Genomic DNA, 21,295 nt, shown 5'->3' with positions numbered 1-21,295 from the left:
TGCCAGTCACTTAGTTGCTTTTATTGTTACAATGAGTTGAAGCAGTTTATTTCAAGTTGCCCTTTTCAGGCTCCAAAATGTGCCAGTTTGACAGTAAAGGAACACATGTGCAATATTGACTTGGAAGCACTGAACATCATTTGTACTCGGCTAGTTTATCAAGCTCGGCAACAACTATAACGGTTTTCTCTTTGGAAACAACCTAGATATCTGCAAGGGGGTACGGATTATATAGTTCATACACAGCCGCTAAGGAAGACGAAAGAAACTCATTCGGCATCTTTATCAACGTTCTTCTAATTCCTCAGTATATCATAGGGATAGACACTTTTCCCATTTCATGCAAAAAGGCAGAATAAAGAATATCTTTAAAATGACTTTGCAACGTGTGCTTTATTAAGTCATTACTGAATCCAAACTACACAGAATAACCTTTTGACATTCCCTAACCCACTCGGCCATGTTTTTCGCTGAACTTGCGTTTTTAACATGGAATGAAAATTACATTTCCACCATAAATTTTCATGCTACATTGTTCTTTAATGAAGAGGTTGGATCACCAATGGTAATAATTTAAGAAAAGGCCATGTTTATTTCCCCAAGCTCATTACACATACTTCTTTCATAATTAGGAACTTAAAAACCCGTCTCGGATGTAAAAACGTGAATTGGAATATGTAAACACTTTTGCATACCTGAAAAACTGGAAGGACAATTTCACATCCTGGAAAATCCTTGGCCTTAAATCATGGAAATGGGAAAAAAAAAAAACAAAGCATGTCGGGGCCCCGGGGAAGGCAGAAGAGGGCTCATAACCTCAGGTATTAAAGGGGTTTCAAAGTCGTAGAGTTCCTTAGGCAATCTGTCCTCAGGCCTAATGTCTATGTCTAATGGGGAGCGATACTTTGGTGAAGAAAATGAACTTAGAGAACCTCTCACCATTTTTTGCCTCCGGCCATTAGCTGAACCTCAACAAAACTGGTTTCTATGGTTTTGTGGTGTTTTGTGTTTTTCCTGAGAAGTCACTGATGTTCATGCGGAAACTTTTCCTGGGATTGTTCCAATGAAATAAGGCAGTTAGAGATTATCTTTATTGGAATCTTTTTGCTTAGAATGAGGCTGGTCCTCCCCTGGAAAGCTTCAGTGCAACAACAACATCGGCTTTCCCGAGAAAGGTGGGCCCGGCTGCCCTCTGCCAGGGCTGGAAGCGCCATCGGTACCATCTTCACAGTCGGGGGGCGGAGAGCTGAGTATTGCACAACCCACACTGCATCCTTCCAGAAAAGGGCGAGTCCAGTTAACCCTCGGCAGGACATCTCTCCCATTCCCTCGCCCCCTCCCCCTCTCCGGAGGGAGGGAGGACTCAGTCGGGGGGGGGGGGCCTCCAGCTCTGCCAGACGCAGTGCTGGACACTTCGCTGACCGGAGTAACAGAGCAATTTCCTTTAGCTTTAAAGAAGCGGCATCCGGCGACCAAACGACCTTCTTCACCATCCGTTCTCAATCGGAAACGTAGCGAGGGTTCCGGCGGGCGGCGAATCCCTGATCCTCCGTCTGGGACAGCTCACTGCTACCCAACTCTAAAATGCTTAGCTCTTGTGAGAATATTGTGCTTTTCTTTGGAAAATTCAATCGATTCCATCAGCGTTCTGGATCCCGAGGAGGATCAGTTTGTCTTTTCTCTAGTCCATTTGATCATCGTTTCTGGGGAGCGGTACAGGAATATTAATTTGGCATATAAATCTTCTTCCAGCTCCAGTTCCCCAGTCTCTCGCACTAAGAAAATGTCCGTGCACAGCTTCAGGATCCTGTCCACGTTCGGCAGCTCTTCAAACATGATGGAGTGGGAGATCCCGCTGAAGAATTCGCGGACGAACTTCCCTATCACCAGGACCACCGAAGCGTAAAGCCCCATGATGCTGCAGAAGGAAAATGAAGAGAGAGGTTGAAAAACAAAAAACGGTCCCTCTCCCGCTTCCCAGGTACTGCTGTCATTACTGGCTTGATTAAGGATAGCGACGGGGAAAAGATCGAAAGCCAATGGGAAGGAAACCCAGGCCAAGTTGTGCTTGGCCCAAGATGGTGTTTCTTCCTTGGAATTGTCTACCCCGACATGGAGGGGAGTTAAAGCTGGAGCAGTGAGGGACCCTGACCCTGGGACAGTCAATCAGAGGAGGTCTGGAAACTCTATAAAGGGTCAGTCACTCATGTTAATGGTGCTTTCAGAAATAATTCCTACTACTGAGATCCATGTAGCTCAGGGGGATTTCCTAGAATCCAGACTTTGACTGGAAAAACTATATTAACTGGGCTTAAGGCAAATTTCTTTTTTTTCTGGGATCCGTTGAGCATTTGCCACGTGCGCGGCACTGTACTAAGCGTGAGGGTGGATAGAAAGGAATCAGATTGGACACAGTCCATGTCCCATATAGGGCTCACAAGTCTTAGCCCCATTTTACTGATGAGGTAACTGAGGTAAAGAGAATTGCAATGACTTGCTCAACGTCACACAGAAGACAAGTGGTGAAGCCGGCACTAGAACCCAGGTTCTTCTGACTCCTGGGCCCTTGCTCTATCCACTAGGCCAGGTTGCTTCCTTTCTTTGCTTATTGAGTAAAATGGTATAAATGTTATCTAGAGACCCTGAAGGAAAAATTCCCCCTTGTCTTTCCACACCATCTCCATCCTCTCTGGCAACCTCCACCCATCTCCCCATATTTGGGGATTCTGTTTCTGTCACTGCAGGGGCCAGCGGAGGTGGAGTTGGAGCTCAAATTCTCCTCCCCACTTCTCCCTAGCATAGGGTGTGGAAGAGAGTGCTGCATGGACCTCTGCAAGCTATACGCACCCTGGACCTTCTAAGGACAGGAGGCCTTTCCAGACTGTGAAAAGGTCCCCTTTTCTTCTCTTCCTCCTCCCCTCCCCATTGCCCCACTCCCTCCTTCTGCTCTACCCCCTCCCCGCCCCATAGCACTTTTGCAAAGCAGCGTGGCTCAGCGGAAAGAGCCCGGGCTTGGGAGCCAGAGGTCATGGGTTCGAATTCCGGCTCTGCCACCTGTCAGCTGTGTGACTGTGGGCAAGTCACTTCACTTCTCTGTGCCTTAGTTACCTCATCTGGAAAATGGGGATTAACTGTGAGCCTCACGTGGGTCAACCTGATTACCCTGTATCTCCCCTCAGCGCTTAGAACAGTGCTCTGCACATAGTAAGTGCTTAACAAATACCAACATTACTAACATTATTATTTTTCTATTTATTTTATTAATGATGTGTATATATCTATGATTTTATTCATTTATACTGATGTTATTGATGCCTCTCTACTTGTTTTGTTTTGTTGTCTGTCTCCCACCTTCTAGACTGTGAGCCCGCTGTGGGGTAGGGCTTGTCTCCATTTGTTGCCGAATTGTACTTTCCAAGCGCTTAGTACAGTGCTCTGCACATAGTAAGCCCTCAATAAATACGATTGAATGAATAAATAAAACCAAGCCTCAGACAATGCTGCGTCCCAGCTGGAACTCACTGCTGAAGAAGGACCAGCATGGCTCACTGCCAGCGGGAAGGGAGGAGCTTTTTTTGAGCAGAATTTTCAGATGGAAAGAGTGACAAGAGCATTTAGACTGTGAGCCCCAGGTGTTCAATGTGATTAACCTGTTTCTACCTCAGCGCTTAGAAGAGTGCTTAGCACACAGTAAGAGCTTAACAAGTACCACAGTTCTTAAAAGAGAAAACAGTGCCAGGTGCTACGAATGTCAAGCACTACAACACAAGAGACCCCCCCCTTTCCCTCTGCTCTTCCCACTCTCCCTTCCCCTCCCCTCAGCACTGTGCTCGTCCGCTCATTTGTATAGATTTTTATTACCCTATTTATTTTGTTAATGAGATGTACATCCCCTGGATTCTATTTATTGCTATTGTTTTTGTCTGTCTGTCTCCCCCGATTAGACTGTAAGCCCGTCAATGGGCAGGGATTGTCTCTATCTGTTGCCGAATTGTACATTCCAAGCGCTTAGTATAGTGCTCTGCACATAGTAAGCGCTCAATAAGTACTATTGAATGAATGAATGAACCTTGTCGTGGGACCAATGTGCCCAGGACTGTCGGCCCCACAGTGGCTTTTTCAGCCACTCACACACACAGGTGAAATTCACCTTCTACTCCAGAATATGTGTGTTTATGTGTGGGGGAGTGTGTAATACCTACCTATATACACCTATATATGATAATAATAATTATTATTTAGTGATATCATTATTAATGATAATAATGATAATTGTGGCATTTATTAAGTGCTTACTGTATGCCAGGCGCTACAGTAAGCTCTTACTGTGTGCTAAGCCCTGGGGTGGATACGAACCCATCGGGTTGGACACGGTCCCTGTCCCACATGGGGCTCCCAGTCTCATTCCCCATTTTACAGATGAGGTGACTGAGGCACGGAGAAGTGAAGTGACTTGCTCAAGGTCACACAACAGACCAGTGGCAGAGCCAGGATTAGAACCCACAACTGGACTCCCAGGCCTGTGCCCCATCCACTGCACTCTGCATAAACGCACACAACATATCACTGATGGAGTACAGGGGCTACTCGATGTCTTACCCGTAGCCGGCTAAGAAGCCCAGGCTGGGAGGGCTCACTTTGTCACTGAAGACCACCAGCTCCAAGCCCTCTTGGGTTTTAGGTTTCATGACCGTGTCCCCTTTCTGGTTAAGAATCCACCACTCACTGTTGTTGTCTGAACCAGTGCTGGCTCTGGACAGAGCAATGGTGATATTGATAAACTGTTCATCTGGGAAGGAAGAAGACAAAACCAAGTTAGCTCAGGAACCCAACAAATATAGGTCACTACAAACGGTTATTGGCAAACAACAATGTTTTGGCTACCGCTGACAGTGAACGGATCCTGAAAGGTCCCAAGAATGTGTCTTCCCCAGCTAAGCTCTTTGGGGACAGGGATGGTATTTACTATTGTTCTCTTCCAAATGATCTGCACAGTAGGGACGTAGCAGTCATTAAACTACCGTTGATTGATCGACTGTGTTGGCCATGACAACCCTTAAAGGTAACTATTTTGCAAATAAAGAAAAGTAACACCCACTATCTTCCACAGGGGTGTGTGTCTGTCTGTCTCCCCCATTAGACTGTAAGCCCATCAGAGGGCAGGGACTGTTTCTATCTGTTGCCGATTTGTACATTCCAAGCACTTAGTACAGTGTTCTGCACATAGTAAGTGCTCAATAAATACTATTGAATGAATGAATGTATGTTTGTGGGGGAATAAAGACTACCACCTTGGCGTGTCTTTTTCCTAGTACCTGTAAAGGTCGCGGGCTCTCTGGAAGCTTTTCAGGGACAAAGGCAGGGTCTTTCCTGGGATCACTTAAGTGCCCAACCCATGAAGTTTTGAAATTTGTTGATATTAGTAATAATAATTGTGCTATTTGTTACGTACTTACTAAGCGCCAAGCACTGTTCTAAATGTTGGGGTAGCTACAAGGTTATCAGTTGGGACACAGTCCCTGTCCCCACTTGGGGCCCACAGTCTAGGTAGGAAGGAGCAGGATTTACATTTTTACAGGTGCAGAAATTGAGGCACAGAGAAGTTAAGTGACTTGCCCAAGGACACACAGCAGAGAAGTAGCAGAGCTGGGATTAGAATCCAGGACCTCTGACTCCCCGGACTGTGCTCTTTCCACTAGGCCATGCTGTGGATGACATTGATGATGATGCTGGATGGATACTCCCTGCATTCCATTGGCCAAATAATAATAATAATTATAATTACGATAGACCTGGGAGTCAGAAGGATCTGTGTTGTGATCATGGCTCCACGACTTGTCTGCTGTGTGACTTTAGGCAATTCACTTCTCCATACCTCATCTGTAAACTGTAAATCTGTATCTAAACAGTGCTTGACACCTAGTAAGCGCTTAACAAATTCCATAAAAAAAAGTGGGGTTAGAACCAAGGTCTCCTGCCTCCCAGGCCCATGTTCTTTCCACTAGGTCATGCTCCTTTTCCTAGGTCAGGCCCCTTTTCAGCTCACCCATAAACCCTTCATGGGGCACCCACAGTCAATCATTACTGTGCAGTGGCTCTACCATCCCTTCACACTTACCATCCAGGAGCTGCTTTATGGGTTTTGTGTTGGAATCACTGGGTGCTTTGAGGTAATAAGGGTAGATAGGGCCTAGGTCCCTATGAGGAAAGGAAAAAGAAAGTCATCAACAATGATTTACTCAGCTAAAATCTATTCTCCTGAAGTTGCTTCCTCAGGGCAGGGGCTGAAGAGGGGCCACTGATCCAGCTGAAGAATTTGTTCTCTAAACCAGACTTCTGCTGCCATATCATGCCTCCTCTCTGGTCTCTTTGCCTCCAACTCCTTTCCCTTAGAATTTATACCGTACCGTTATAGCATCATCTTCTCGAAATGTTGCTCATCTCACATCTCCCCTCTCCTCATGCTTTGCCATCTTACTCAGCATCCTGAAAAAGTTCCTCATGATTACCTTCAAAGCACTCCACCAACTTTCCCCATTCCTCACCTGCTACTCTGCAGCTTGCTCTCTGTTCCTCCCAAGTCAACTTTCTAGACGTACCTTGCTCTTAACTCTCCTGACTCCAATCCCTGCCTCACTCTGTTCCCCTAGCCCGCCACTCCTTCCCCAGCATAATCCAACAGATCACAGTTCCCCACCTTCTAAACTGTCCTAAAATTCCACCTCCCCCAACAAGTCTTCCTTGAGTAGCTCCAAAAACCTACCCCTTCAATGTCAGCCACCTCATATGGTCATCTATTCATTCATGCCATCCCATAAGGTGTAGGACTCCAGATTGGACCTGGTTATTCTCACAGAGGTTTGACCAATTCAGAATTTAAAGGGGTTGTTTCTCTGTCGCTCTTTTACACTCTCCTTTGTTCACAAATTTCAGTTGCCCAGCTTAAATCCTTCATTACTATTTTATCCAGAGAAATGGTGCAGATTTCTTGGGTATCTTTTGAAGTGTTCTCTCACTTGTGGCAAGGACCATTAAGCAGCGTGGCTCAGTGGAAAGAGCATGGGCTTTGGAGTCAGGGGTCACAAGTTCGAATCCCAGCTCTGCCACTTGTCAGCTGTGTGACTGTGGGCAAGTCACTTAACTTCTCTGGGCCTCAGTTACCTCATCTGTAAAATGGGGATTAAGACTGTGAGCCCCACGTGGGACAACCTGATTCCCCTGTGTTTACCCCAGCACTTAGAACAGTGCTCTGCACATAGTAAGCGCTTAACAAATACCAACATTATTATTATTATTACCAACTCTGTTGTACTGTGCTCTCCCAAGCACATAGAACTGACCTCTGAACATAGTACGTGCTCAATAAATTCTATTGATAGTAGTAGTAATATTTCTACTGCATCCATACTCTCTCATCTCCAGGTTTCATTCCACTTGACTGCTCATATCACTTATTTAAATGTTATTCTGCCCTACATCTCCCTATTCCTCAAAAACCCTGAATGCTTACCCATTCTTCCCTACATCAAGTAGAAACCCCTAATCGTTGGTTTTACAACACTCAATCCACTCTCTCCTTCTATGTATCCATTCTTCTCCCACTACACCCCAACCCTCACTCTGCTCTTCTCAAGGCCGTTGTCTCACTATGCCTCATTCTTGACCTTCTTACCTCCAACCGCTTGCTCCCACAATTCCTACTGCCTCAGACTTGGTCTTCTTTTAAGTCCTCCAGGCCATTTCTAAATTTTCCCCACTTCTAAGGCCTTTGAAATCTCCTCCAGGAGATTTTTCTGATTAATGTGTCTTCTCCCCAGTACATGTCTTCCTAACTAAAACTCAGGACTCCCTACTTAACTACGAGCCATCCTCCTCCTGGCTACCCAGTAGCACTTCTGAACATGCAGACTTACACAGCCTATCTTTTAAATCCTACAGACCACAGGTGTCTTCATCTTCAAAGTCCTTCGGAAATTCCACCTCCTTCAGGGGACTTCTCTGATTAATGTTTCTTCTCCCCGGTACACGTTCTCCTAACTACAACTCAAGACTCCCAACCTAGCTATCAGCAGTAGCCCTCCTCCTGGCTACCCAGTAGCAGTTATGTACAGGCATATTTACACAATCTACTATTTAAGCAGTTACTCATCTATATATCCAGTGTTCCAATCCCTTTTACCTTCCTATATATAATTATTTTGTGTTTCTTTCCCTAGCTTGATTATAAAATCTCTGAGAACAGGGATTGTGCCCCATAACTCCATTTTGCTCTTCCAAGTGCTTAGTAAAATGCTCTCCACTTGGAGATGCTCAATAAATATTACTGATTGATTGATTAATTAATTGGAGCAGTCATAGATCTTATCCTTTCTGGAGGCAATTTAGCTATAGGGATGTCCCGACGAAAAAATCCCACACCTCGATGGCCATTATTTTTTTGAAGGGAAGTGTCTGATTGCCTATCCATAGAGAAAAGGAAGACAAACGTACACTGGTTTCTCCTCTTCTTTTGGATTCGTTTCAGACATCATGCTGGCTATTTTGAGCCGGGTTTCATTTTGCATACTGAAAGACAGTTTATCCGATGCTATTTCAGCTTTTGCACCAAGACTGAGATTCCTGTGAAAAGAAGGCACCATGTGGATTATTCAAATAAGAAAACAGATTTTTTTCCAGTAGTTTAACTCCAAACTATTAGGCCGACAAAATTCTTCCCTACCCCAAGGCTTTTGATTACTACGGTTATTATTACTGCGGTCTTTGTTAAGTGCTTACTTTGTGTCAAGCACTGTTCTAAGCTCTGGGGTAGATACAAGTTATTCAAGTTGGACACAGTGCCTCTTTTTTTTCGGGGGGGGAGGGCTTTTCCAGGGGTCCAGAGCTGACGGGAACAACAATGCTAACTTTGGCTTCCAGGACTCACTCCCTCCAGACTGGCTTCTCTTCTGGCCAAACTGGGTCTCACCAAGAATAGGGAAGGAGGCTAGGAGCCCTCCTGAATACCTGCTCCATGCTGCTGTTTCCTCTACTGCCACTGACGGGCAAAGGACCTATTCTTATCATCATCATCATCACTATTAATATTAATAACATTAATATACTGTGCCCCCCACCCTCATAGAGCCACCACCAGCTTGACTCTAATTTGACTTCCTCTCATGGATTTACACAAGATGAGACCAAGGTCCAGTTGGGGAAGAACTGGGCCAAAAAGGATTGAAATCTGTAGGAAAGAAAAAGCTACAAGTCATCAAGAAACAATTCCCCAAATACCAAGAAGGATCTAGAGTGCTGCTGGAGGAGAAGCTAGGATGAGGAAGGCAGGTAGTCTTGGGCTTGCTGTGGTGAGCTGCCTGCTTATCCGCTCCCCTGAAGTCTAGGCAAAAGAGAGTTTCATGTGGTAAAGCATGTCTCTCGATTTAGCTGTGCCTGGGGTTTAAGGCAAGCGAGGACTCCTTTCTTTGGGGGTTAATTTTAGACTGAACCCTGTCTCCAGCCATTTCTCCAAGGCATCACATAGCAAAAGAATATGGGCCTAGTCTTCTATTCATCGGCTAATTGGCAAGACCCTGGCAGGGGCCTTAAATATTACCATGTATACCTCCATCTTAGTGTTTTCTGTCGTGATCCTTTCCAATCTGTGGAACTGATTAAATCCCAATCTCAGTCCTCAGCTTGACTGGGATGATGGTTTAGCCTTGGTTGCTGGGGCCTTCACAGAACTCTTATCTGAATCCAGGTTGGAGTATTTAATCCCATATTTTCCTAGATTGCCCTAAATACTAAATTTTGATCCTATTTTGGGGTTATACAAAACATGTCTGCCAATTCAGTTGCATTGTACTCCCCCAAGTGTTTAGGACAGTGCTCTGCAAATAATAAGCGCTCAATAAATACTACTGATTGATTGATACAGTTAAGTGGCCCCAGTTTTGATCTCCGGAGGAAGAAGCTTCACCAGACTCCAATAGTCGTGAACATGAAACAGAGTCTGGACCTCAGACCCTAATAGGTTCCACAGTCTGGGGTTCTGCTGGAGTGGCTGGCTTCAGGTTGGATTTTGACAGTTCCACAGCCACATGTAAATCATTTCTCTAGTCCAAGGTGTAGGATCCCTGGAGCTGCTGAACTGGGAGGGAGCCTCAGGTAGATGGCCGTACTCCAGATTCACTTCATGAGACATCTGAGCACATAAGAATTCTCAGCAGCCCATGATGATAGTAGAGTGTTCTGCACCCAGGAAGTGCTCAATAAATATGATTGAATGAATGATAGCCTCAAAGACAAGGCCAAGCCTCCTTGATGTGTTTTCAGGGTCACAAATGGTTTGGTCCAAATGCATTAGTCAGGTTTGGAGTGTGAATTCTATCCTGTGTAGGGTTCTAACTCACTCAGAGTTCACTGGCTTGTTTCTGCTCAGCTAACTACGTCACAGTTAGGGTACCTGGAAAGCCTCACAAAAGCCAGAGGGTACATTTGTTTCTGGGCACTTTTTAACACAGAAATTGTGGGACTTGAATCAGGAATGTCTTTCGGACCTACTGAAGGGCTTTTAATATTTAAAGTGCTCAAGCTTTTATCTTCTAGTGATCCCGGAGTGAAGCGGCCATGGAGAAAAATTGGGGTTTGTTGCTAAAAATTACATCAGAGACTGGTCCTTCCGAGCCATGTTGAAACTCAAAACTATTTCTCCAATATTTTGTTAAATGCTCACTGCCTTGTCTTGAGGTCCTGGGGGTTACCAGTCCATACTACTTCTTTCTGAGCCTAACTCCGACCCTTCCCGAGCGCTAGAGAGAACTCTCTCTGGCACCAGCCCAGGGCACGGGAGACCAGAATGTAACAGGGAAAGTGGGAGATACCCTGACTGGCAGAAAATATTGTCCTGGTCTTAGGCTAGTCTTCCAAGAGCTGATGGCTTTTACTGGTCCAGTTACCTCTGGATGCTCCAAGAAAAGACCAGAGTGAAGGCGTTATCAAGATCCTTCAGCCCTTCTATCATTTTCTGCCTACTGGGAGGGCTGATGGTCCATAGCGAATTTGAATTCCCTTCCAGTTCCACTATTGTTATGTCTTCCACACCATAGTTCTCCAGAAATTGCAATGCAGTCTGTCAACACAGAGAGAGAAGAGGTTAGAGTTCTCAGGTAAAAGGGAGATGAATTACCTCAATTCAGAGGAATTACCCTGATGTAGTGGGCAATTTATTTTTTTTTGGTATTTTTGGTATTTATACTCTTTCAGACTGTACCAAGTGCTGGGATAGATATAAACTCATCAGAGTGGACACAGTCCATGCCCCACATTGAGCTCATAGTCCTAATTCCCATTTTGCAGATGAGGTAACTGAGGCACAGAGAAGTTAAGTGTCTTGCCCAATGTCACGTAGCAGACAAGTGGCAGAGCTGGGATTAGAACCCTGTTCCTTCTGACTCTCAGGCCTGTGTTCTAACCGTTAGATCACTCTGCTTCTTCTAGCCCAAGTAGAAATGAGCTGTTTTTCTATTAAGAGCAGCATTTGATGATAGAAATTGCTTTTCTATTTGAAGAGCAGCAAGGCGTGGTGGATAAAGCATGGGTCTGGAAGTCAGAAGGCCATGGGTTCTAATCCTGGCTCTGCCACTTGTCTGCTGTGTGACCTTGGGCAAGTCACTTAACTCCTCTGTGCCTCAGTTCCCTCATCTGTAAAACAAGGATTTAGACTGTGAGCCCCACATGGAACAGGGACTGCATCCAATCTGATTTGCTTGTATCCACCCCAGCGCTTAGTACAGTGTCGGGTCCATAGTAAGCGCTTAATAAATACCATAACTATTATTAAGCCTGGCCTGTTTGGCCTCTAGTGGAATGACCAATCCCCTGCCCTAAAGCTGCAGTGTGATGAGAAGTGGGAAATTCACCATGATTTAGGATTGCCAGATTATATTCCAAATAAGCTTTCAAGTCCTCCTGCGTGCATACAGGGAAGGACTACCAAATACGCCATCGGTTTTCTTAGGAAAGAGGAACATTGAATTTGGTTCTCCCCTTGCAGTTCCAGCATCCTGAACCATGAGTCCTCGGGAACTGCAGACGGGGATATCTCTTTTCACCCAATTCAGCTCCTGAACTGTCCCTGACAGACAAATCGTGGGCCAGGAGCCAGTGGACTCTGCAGTCAGCAATGACCCAGACCTGGGGTGGTCTCAGAAATGTAAGAGAGTTCTGGGGTAAGGTAAGTAGTGGCTGCCTCTATTCCCCCAGCATCATTTCCCAGAGGGTGAAGCAAAGGCTCTTGACGGCCTCTAATTCCCCCTGGCTTGGGGGTTGAGAGGAAGAGGGGGGGCAGGGTCTGGGCAGTATCACTGTGAAGAAATAATAGGCACAGCAAAATGTGGTAGAGAAACTCTTCCTTATCTGGGGGAAACCCACTGGGGAAGGAGGGGCATTTTTGCTTTAAAGGGTCAGGAGTTTTGAGGGGCTGTTAGCCACTCATTTGAACTCCTTTAAGCAAATGAAGTGCATTTATTCAAAGCAGTCCATTTACATTAATAATAATGCAATTTGGTTTTCTATTGAATCGTCCCTCCTTTCACATATTTTGTATCAGTTATCCCAGTGACATATCTGGGAGGGGTTGATATCACTGTCTCCATTTTACAGGTAGCGAAACTTCTGCCCAGAGCGGTTAAGTGTCTTGTCTAGCAGCAGCCAAGAAAAGAAGGCTAGTCCTCTAGACTGTGAGCTCCTTGTGAGTGGGGAATATGTCTTCCAACATATTATACTCTGTTGTATTATACTCTCCCAAGCACTTAGTACAGTCGTTTAGACTGTGAGACCATCATTGGACAGGGATTGCCTCCATCTGTTGCCAAACTACATTCCAAGTGCTTAGTACAGTGCTCTAAACATAGTAAGCGCTCAATAAATACTAATGAATGAGTGAATGAATGGTCTGTACAGAGTAAGGGCTCAATAAATACCACTGATTGATAGAAGCCAAACCTCTGAGCTCCCATTTAGCGTTCAATTCACTAGTCTGAGTCTGTTCCCCAAGTCCAGGAAGCTCATGATCAGCCCAGGCCTGAGTGTCACTCAGGCCCAACCTAGACAATCAGGTGCTGAACTCCGGAGGTGCTAAATGGGGGAGATACTGGTCTCTAATCAAATGGTGCCCTGAGGACATTAATGTTCAGGCATTTAAGTCTCTGTAAATAATGCTCCTGTTGCTGAATCTTCTGCTTGAGAGGGCAAACCCTGAAAGCCCAGGAGCAAGAGACAGCAGATCAAAGAGAGACTGAAAGCTGGAGAAGAAGTTGATGGAACAAAATGATAAAGAGGCCAGTAGTGGAGGAAAACAGGCAGGGTTCTCGGGGGCAAACAGACAGGTCCAGGTCTCTAGGGGCAGAAAGAGAAAGAGCAGGAGAGCCTTAAGGTGGGAGAAAGAAAGAAAGGCAGGAAAGAGTGGAAAGGAGAGAAAATAATCCAGGAGGGCATCCCAGGAAGGAACTCTAGCTATTCAGAGTCTCGGGCCCAATAAAAAGAAACAGGAATATTTCCCAGTGGGAGACTCTGTGGGGAACCATTCTGCCTCACAGGTCTCAGCTAGAAAAGGGAAATTATAAACATCCACTTACGGCTTTCCCCGAAAAACCTCTCATGAATCTTCTGAAGTCGGTTCTATTCATATCTTTCAGCTGGCTCTGTTGAGCACTCATTGTGAATATAGGCTACAAAACAAAAACAACGGGATCACATTTCTCTTAATAGGCACACCATTACCCAAGCCCTGATGAGGACAGGCCCAAGTCCCGGAAATCCTCCCAGACCTCTGGGCTAAAGGAACCATGTCAATTTGAAGGTTCACAGATCAAACTAACTGTTCAGCCTACAAACTTTATAAACCCTTCAAACTTTTTTTGATGTTTTCATTGACTTTACCTGCTATATTCTGATGTGAATTCATTCTTTCTCACCCTTCCTCTCCTTAAGTATTTTGGGTCAAGGCAATATTTAACAAGTAGAACACTGATCAAGACCAAAGAGCCCCAGAAGGACCCCTCCCTCTCTTCCCTCCAATGCCAACAGGCTCCAAAGTGACCTCCAAAGGACTGCTGGGTGAAGTGTTCATCAGATGTGATATAGGATTAAAAGTACTTCTTTACTCAGGGTTGGGAAGCATATGGAATCTGCTGCTCCAGAAAGCTGATCAGGCTAAAAATATCAGTAGATCCAAGAGGGGGTTGGATCATTTCATCAACAGGGTTAGAAGAAGGCAATTTGGGGATGGAGAAGGAAAGAAGGAGATGTTCCATGGAGCATCCCTATATATTAGTAAAGATGTCCAGGTGGCCACTGATCACATGATTCCTCAAAACGCTATCAGAGACAGAGTGGATGAGCCATCAGTCTGACTCAATAAAGGCTTTGCTTATGTTCTGGGGGTGAGTTGGAACATGATAGCATTTATTAGCCAATTATCATGTGTCAAGCGCTCTCCTAAGTACTGAGGTAGAATCAAGGACAAGATATTGAGCGACTGCCCTTGCCCATTTGTTACCTGGTAACCACCCAGAGTGATCGTGATGGACACATCCAGCGGCTTGTTGGTGACCCCGGCCACAGATTTGATCAAAGACATGAAGAGCAGGGGGAACCAGACGATGCAAATCAGCAACACGATGATCATGCCCCCCATCCCGTACTTGACCACTTTCTTTTTCTTCTGGCCACGGGGCTGAGGGTACCTCTGCAACAGAAGCAGGATGCACAGGTCAGGGCCCAGGGACGCCCAGTTAATGGGAGCCCAGTGTGGTTCAGACTTGCCGAGATTACGCTTTAGGCTTCATTTGCTAATAGTGGGCTCTAAATGGGACTTCCTCTTGGAAATGAGCCACTCACTTGAGCTGATGTAATTCAAACTCCTGACAGGCTGCTGGGATCCATGTAAAAAGTCATTTCCTCTAATAGGTGAGTCTGAAATAGGACATTTTGTTCTCCTTGGGGGGAGTGGAAACGTTATTTCTATTAGGCCTCTTCTGTAGCAAGAGGCTCTTTTTATGGTATGTGTTAAGCACTTACCATGTGTCAAGCATTGTTCTAAGTGCTTCTAGGCTTGTTCTAACCTTTGGGTTCAAAGCCATAAAGGTACATTTTGGGCGCCTGCTTGAAATACCCTTTTCAATTGCTGTTTTTCTTTCAAATCCCCATACTGAAGCTGCTGACCACTTTAGTCACCGTGTTCCTACTTCGGACCCGAGGGTCACCCCAGATAGTCGATCTGTGGGCATTCCACTTAACTTTGCTTCAGTTTTCCTCATCTATAAAATGGGGATTCAATACTTATTCTTCCTACCCCTTAGAGTGGGAGCCCCACGAAGGGATAGGGACTCTTGTCCAACCTGTTTATCTTGTATCTAACTGAATGCTTCGTACAGTGCTTGGCACATAGCAAACAATATATATCACCACCATTATTATTATTACTGTTAGTATTATGATTATCCAGGTAGGGTTGTCTATGATTTCATTATCTCCTCCTGATTTCCTGAAAAGCTTTGTCGGGAGGGAGTTTAGGATTGCTCTGTTGCAAAAGCACACAAGCTCTACCTCTTCACAGGGGCAGAGGATGGATGAAACCGGAGTACCACAGGTTGAACCCACACTGAAATTCAACTTCCCCAATCCAACCCCGAGAAATACATGTTTCCCAAAAAAGGGGTCGGTGTGTCGAGAACATACCTCCTGCACTGATGGAAAAGTCCGGATCTCTAGCCCTGATCTACTTCCTGGCCTTGATGTCTACCTCTTAATTCCCCTTCTTATGTAAGAGTATCACGGAGGAGTTATATCGTATTCATCGTTTTCCATCGCTGCGCTGGCTGTGTTTCCCCACCATTTATTAATATCTGTCTCCCCCTCTAGACTGTAAGCTCACTGTGGGCAGGGAACATGACTACTAACTCTGTTGTACTATACTCTCCCAAGTGGGTAGTACAGTGGTCTGCACACAGTAAGCGCTAAATAAATATCATTGATTAATTAATCTCAGGAGAGGTTGGAGAAGCAGGGGTAGGAAAAGTTCTGTAAAGATTAAGCTGTCAAGTGCTGAATTGGATGCATCCCCTTGCCCAAAGTTTGCTGTTCAGGAAATTGTACTTGCTTTATAGCATGAATCCAGAGAGCCCGCAAGGAGTAGTAAGCTTGCAAAAGCAATGCTATATTTATAACAAATAGGTTAGGGTTTTTTTGAGAGGATCATATTAGGCCATCTGCCTCACGCTGGCAGAGTGATTTTCACTATCACGCTCTCAGCCTTAGAAGGGGCACGTTACTTCTCTCAGCATCCAGGCAGGCTCTCTTAATGCCTAAATTCCACATCCCATCCTCCAAACAGGATGTGTCTATACTTTACTGTTTTTACCAGGCATGTGTATGTATGTGCATGTATAATATAAAAGAATCATGAGTGTATAGGTATACAATGATGCTGAGCTAAAGGATACGCAACCCAAGTATCACTGTGAAAAATAAATAAGTGAAAAGAAAACGGAGGGACTTTGCGAGGCAGAAATTTTCCAAGACCAGGGCAGCTCAGATTCTTTCCCAGAAACTCTCAACTTCCGTGTCAACCTTGACTCTTGTCTATCAGTCAACTCTCGCATTCAGTCCACTGCCCAGTGGACAATATCTCCTGAACCTGGAACTCCCTCCCTTCGTACAGGACAGACCACCACTCTGCTCATCTTCAAAGCCTTACTAAAATCACACCTCCTCCAAGAGGTCTTCCCTGACTAAGCCCTTATTTCCCCTACTCCATCCCCTCTGCACTGCCTATGCATTTGGATCTGTACTCTCTAAACACTTGATATTCACCCTACCTTCACTTCCACAGTACTTATGTACATAGCCATAATTTAATTTAATGTCTGTCTCTCTTTCTAGACTGTAAGTTTGTTGAAAGCAGGGAATGATGTCTTATCAGTCTTCACTGAACACTTACCATGTGCAGAGCATTGTATTAAGCTCTTGGGAGAGTACACTATAACAATATAACAGATACATTCCCTGCCCCAAATGAGCTTACAGTCTAGAGAGAAAGGCATTAATATAAGTAAATAAATTACAAATATATAAATAGGTGCTCTGAGGCTGGGAGGTGGGGGTGAATAAAGGGAACTAGTCAGGGCGACAGAGGTGAGTTAAAGAAAAGGAAAAGAGGATTGAGTCAGGGTATTGCACTATCCCAAGCATCTAGTAGAGTGTTCTGCACACCGTAAGTGCTCAATAAATTTGATTGATTGATTGGTTCATTCATTCATCTCTACCCAAACTGCTTCCATCCCGGTACAACCTCTGGTTTTGTCTTGGCTAGACTCTTATATTAGCCTACCTGGTAAGCAAAGAGGCCTATGGAAAGAATATGGGCCCGGGAGTCCGATATCCTGGCTTCTTATTCCAGCTCTGCCACTGGCCAACTGCATGACCTTGGACAAGTGACAACTTCTCTGTGCCTCAGTTTCCTCATCTGTAAAATGAGGGATGAATACCTTTTCTCCCGTCTAGAGAAGCAGCGTGGCTAGAGAAGCAGCATGGCTCAGTGGAAAGAGCCCGGCCTTGGGAGTCAGAGGTCATGGGTTCTAATCCTGACTCCGCCACTTGTCAGCTGTGTGACCTTGGACAAGTCACAACTTCTCTGTGCCTCAGTTACCTCATCTGTAAAATCGGGATTAAAACTTTGAGCCCCACGTGGGACAATTTGATCACCTTGTATCCCCCAGCGCTTAGAACAGTGCTTTGCACATAGTAAGTGCTTAACAAATACCACCATTCATTTATTTTACTTCAACTGTGATCTTGATGAGGGGCAGGGACTGTGTCTAAACTAGATCATCTTGTATCTACCCCAGTGCTTAGAACAGTGCTTGGCACATATTAAGCATTTAACAAATACCATTCAATAATAATAATAATAATAATAATAATGATAATAATAGACTCCTCGGAGGTCATCCAGGTTCCAGCCTCTTCCCTCTCTGGGCTATACTGTATGCTGCTGCACTGATCATTTTCCTGAAGCATTTCTCCACCTCATCTCTTCTCAGAACCCTCCACTGGCCCCTTGTGTCTTCTTGCATCAAACAAAAACTCCTCACAAATGACTACAAGACTCTCCACCATTTGACCCCATTTTACTTAACTTCTCCCTTAATCCGCTCTTTCCCAATCCACTATCTTGGCTCCCACCAGGCCAAACTTTTAGCTGTACCTTGCTCTTGACTCGCCCACCTCTTACTTACTCACACTGATGCCCGCAAACATCCAAGCTGGAACTCCCTCTCCCTCCTAACATCAGAGATACCCTAGCTCTCCCCATATTCAAATCCCTCCTAAAATCCCACCTCTTCCAACAAGTTTCCCCAGTTAATTCCCCAGTAAATACCCTGAGGCATATCTTCCCTTCAACCATCTATAGCACTGAAGAATGAAATGATACTCTCTTCGATACCCCAGGATACATGTCCATTCAATTTATTTATTTGGACAGAATCATAAGTGTATTTTATGTTTGTCTTTCCTATTAGCACGAGTGGACAGGGAAAAGGCCACTTAGTTATTCTGCATTTCCCAAATGTCTAGTACAGTGCACTGCACCAAGAGGACATTCAATAAAGCCTATTACGACTACTGCTACTATTAGCTGTATGGCCTAGTGGAAAGAGCACGGGCCTGCAAGTCAGAGGATGTGGGTTCTAATTCTGGCTCTGCCACCTGTCTGCTGTGTGATGTTGGGCAAGTCACTTCACTTCCCTGGGTCTCAGTTACCTCATCTGTAAAATGAAGATTAAGACTGTGAGCCCCTTGTGGGACAGGGACTGTGTCTGCCCCGACTAGTGTATCTTCCCCGGAGTTTAGAACAGTGCTTGGCACCCAGTAAGGACTTTACAAATACCATATTTATTATTATCCTTGGTACTACTATTATTACAAACACGGCACCTTCTGTGGGCACTGCCTCAGGGACACTGCACCGCTTAATCCGCCGTGCACCTGGAAGAAGATTGGTAGGCGGTCCCGATGATAGCACCTCAGAAGGTTTGAGAGAGCCTATCCTAGAGAATCCTGGGACTGGGACTCCTTCTGGAGAGCAATTCATTCATTCAATAGTATTTATTAAGTGCTTACTATGTGCAGAGCACTGTACTAAGCGCTTGGAATGTACAAATCGGCCACAGATAGAGGCAGTCCCTGCCCATTGATGGGCTTACAGTCTAATCGGGGGAGACAGACAGACAAAAACAATAGCAATAAATAGAATCAAGGGGATGTACATCTCATTAAAACAATGGCAATAAATAGAATCAAGGGGATGTACATCTCATTAACAAAATAAATAGGTTAATACAAAATATATACAAATGAGCAGACAAGCACAGTGCTGAGGGAAGGGCGAGGGGGAGGAGCAGAGGGAAAGGGGGGGAAAAGGGCATGGGAGAGCAGTAGCATGTGGTGTGTTCCTGCCAATCATGCCTTCACCCATATAAGCCTCCCAGCAGTAGCAGCAGGAAAGAGAGTTTGCAGTTATGGGGCACAACAGGCGCACACACAAGCTTAGGCACAAAATGAACTATGGAACCAGAAATTGGGGCACTGACCCCTCCACGGGCAGAGACTGCTCAGGGGTGCGGCTGAAACCCAGGAGAAGCAGCGTGGTCTAGTAGCAAGAGCATGGGCTTGGGAGTCAGAGGTCATGGGTTCTAATTCCGGCTCTGCCACTTGTCTGCTGTGAGACCTTGGGCAAATCACTTCACTTCTCTCTACCTCAGATACCTCATCTGTAAAATGGGGATTGTGAGTGTGAGCCCCACGTGGGACAACCTGATTACCTTGTAACTACCCTAGCTCTTCGAACAGTGCTTGGCACATAATAAGCGCTTAACAAATACCATCATCATCGTCACCCAGAATCACAGTTCTATCAGCTTTATGGAGACTCTGGGCCAGGACGTCCCTTCTAAGTTTCTCGATCATCCCGAAAGAGCAAGAGGCTCTGCCCCTGTGAAAACGGATGTACTGGTGGCTCTGCCTAACAGCGATGGCTCTACTCAGTCAGTCAGTCAAGTGTGCTCAATAAATACAATTGAATGAATGAATGAATGAAAATTTCTGAGCGCTTATTATGTGCAGAGCACTATACTAAGCACTTGGGAGAGTACAATATAACAATATAACAGACACATTCCCTGCCCCATACAAGCTTACAGTCTAGAGGAAACAGCAGTAGTGACTCCTCAACTCCTCCTGAGGTAGAAGGATGTCTTCCCCTTTTTCAACTGGTGTGTATACAATAAAATCAGTTCAGACACAGTCTGATCTGTGTCTCTGTCCCAGATGAGACTCCCAGTCTGAGGGGGAGAATGAACAGGATTTTCATCCCCATTTAAAAGATGAAGAAACCGAGTCACAGAGAAGTTAAGTGACTTACCCAAGATCACACAGCAGGCAAGTAGAGACAAGATTAAAAGCCAGGTGACCTGACTCTTAGTCCTGAGTTCTTTCTCACTAGGTCACACTGCTACTCTAGAGCAAATCAGCGAAAGATGGACAACGACAACCCAGATGATCACCAGATCCCAGTCACTCCCTCACTCACAGTTACTCTTTCAGCATGGAGGCTTGTTCTAGCTCTCTTTCACTTACAAGAATTTTTCATGTCTTTCTTTTTAAAAAACAAAACCTCACAGAATTGACAAAGCCAGCAAACATCTGGAGGCTATTTCTGACGAAGGCACTGCAGAGTCCAGAGTTTCTAATTTAGTTGGATTGAAAGTTCCTAATGGGCTTCGATACAGACAGTTAAAGCCCGTGAGAGCTGTTTCTCTTCACTTTCGTTTGGAAATCAGAAAATGGCAGCATATCGCTTTTGGGGTCAAGCAAGAACCTAGTATTTGCTGAGGAAAGAGAAGAGGATGAAGGCCCTTTCCAAAACCTGCTTACTTTTTCTGACTCTCGCCAGCATTTCAAGATGAATATGTGAGCGTAAATATCTTCCACGCAGATCCAGCTGGAGAGGCTCAGCGTGGTATCAGTCCACACCCAGTCCATAACTGCTCGCAGCTCAGTCAAAAACGGAACCAGGCGGAATCTAAGGGGAGAGACGCATCTTGTGATCCAGATACATGAGAAAGCCCACACCAACCTTCATTCAGAAGCTTGTCCAAGTCCCACGAATTCCTGTCTGTAGTCCAGGGAGATGTAGCCATGAATAAATAAGAGTTTGCAAAGCTGGCTGCTTGGTAAAAGGAAATGTGTAAAT

General features: G+C 45.2%; 1 protein-coding gene across 3 annotated transcripts in view; it reads right to left on the bottom strand.

Moving 5' to 3' along the window:
• Positions 1 to 21,295, bottom strand: part of PIEZO2 (piezo type mechanosensitive ion channel component 2) — a 522,557-nt gene continuing 501,262 nt past the window's right edge. For 2 of the 3 annotated variants that reach the window (XM_029065630.2, XM_029065632.2), the window contains 8 exons: positions 20,977 to 21,124; positions 14,540 to 14,728; positions 13,617 to 13,709; positions 10,938 to 11,110; positions 8,491 to 8,619; positions 6,119 to 6,198; positions 4,600 to 4,789; positions 1 to 1,918 (listed from right to left, as the gene is read on the bottom strand). In XM_029065630.2, the coding sequence (XP_028921463.1) occupies positions 1,666 to 1,918; positions 4,600 to 4,789; positions 6,119 to 6,198; positions 8,491 to 8,619; positions 10,938 to 11,110; positions 13,617 to 13,709; positions 14,540 to 14,728; positions 20,977 to 21,124 (1,255 nt within the window). In that variant the 3' untranslated portion in view covers positions 1 to 1,665. The remainder of the gene's footprint in view (positions 1,919 to 4,599; positions 4,790 to 6,118; positions 6,199 to 8,490; positions 8,620 to 10,937; positions 11,111 to 13,616; positions 13,710 to 14,539; positions 14,729 to 20,976; positions 21,125 to 21,295) is intronic. The other variant, XM_029065631.2, reaches the window with a different exon arrangement.

Source organism: Ornithorhynchus anatinus, chromosome 5, assembly GCF_004115215.2.
Source record: "Ornithorhynchus anatinus isolate Pmale09 chromosome 5, mOrnAna1.pri.v4, whole genome shotgun sequence".
NCBI classification, from domain to species: domain Eukaryota; kingdom Metazoa; phylum Chordata; class Mammalia; order Monotremata; family Ornithorhynchidae; genus Ornithorhynchus; species Ornithorhynchus anatinus.
Note: the sequence above shows the minus strand (reverse complement) of the source record. Positions and strands in the feature narration are given on the sequence as shown.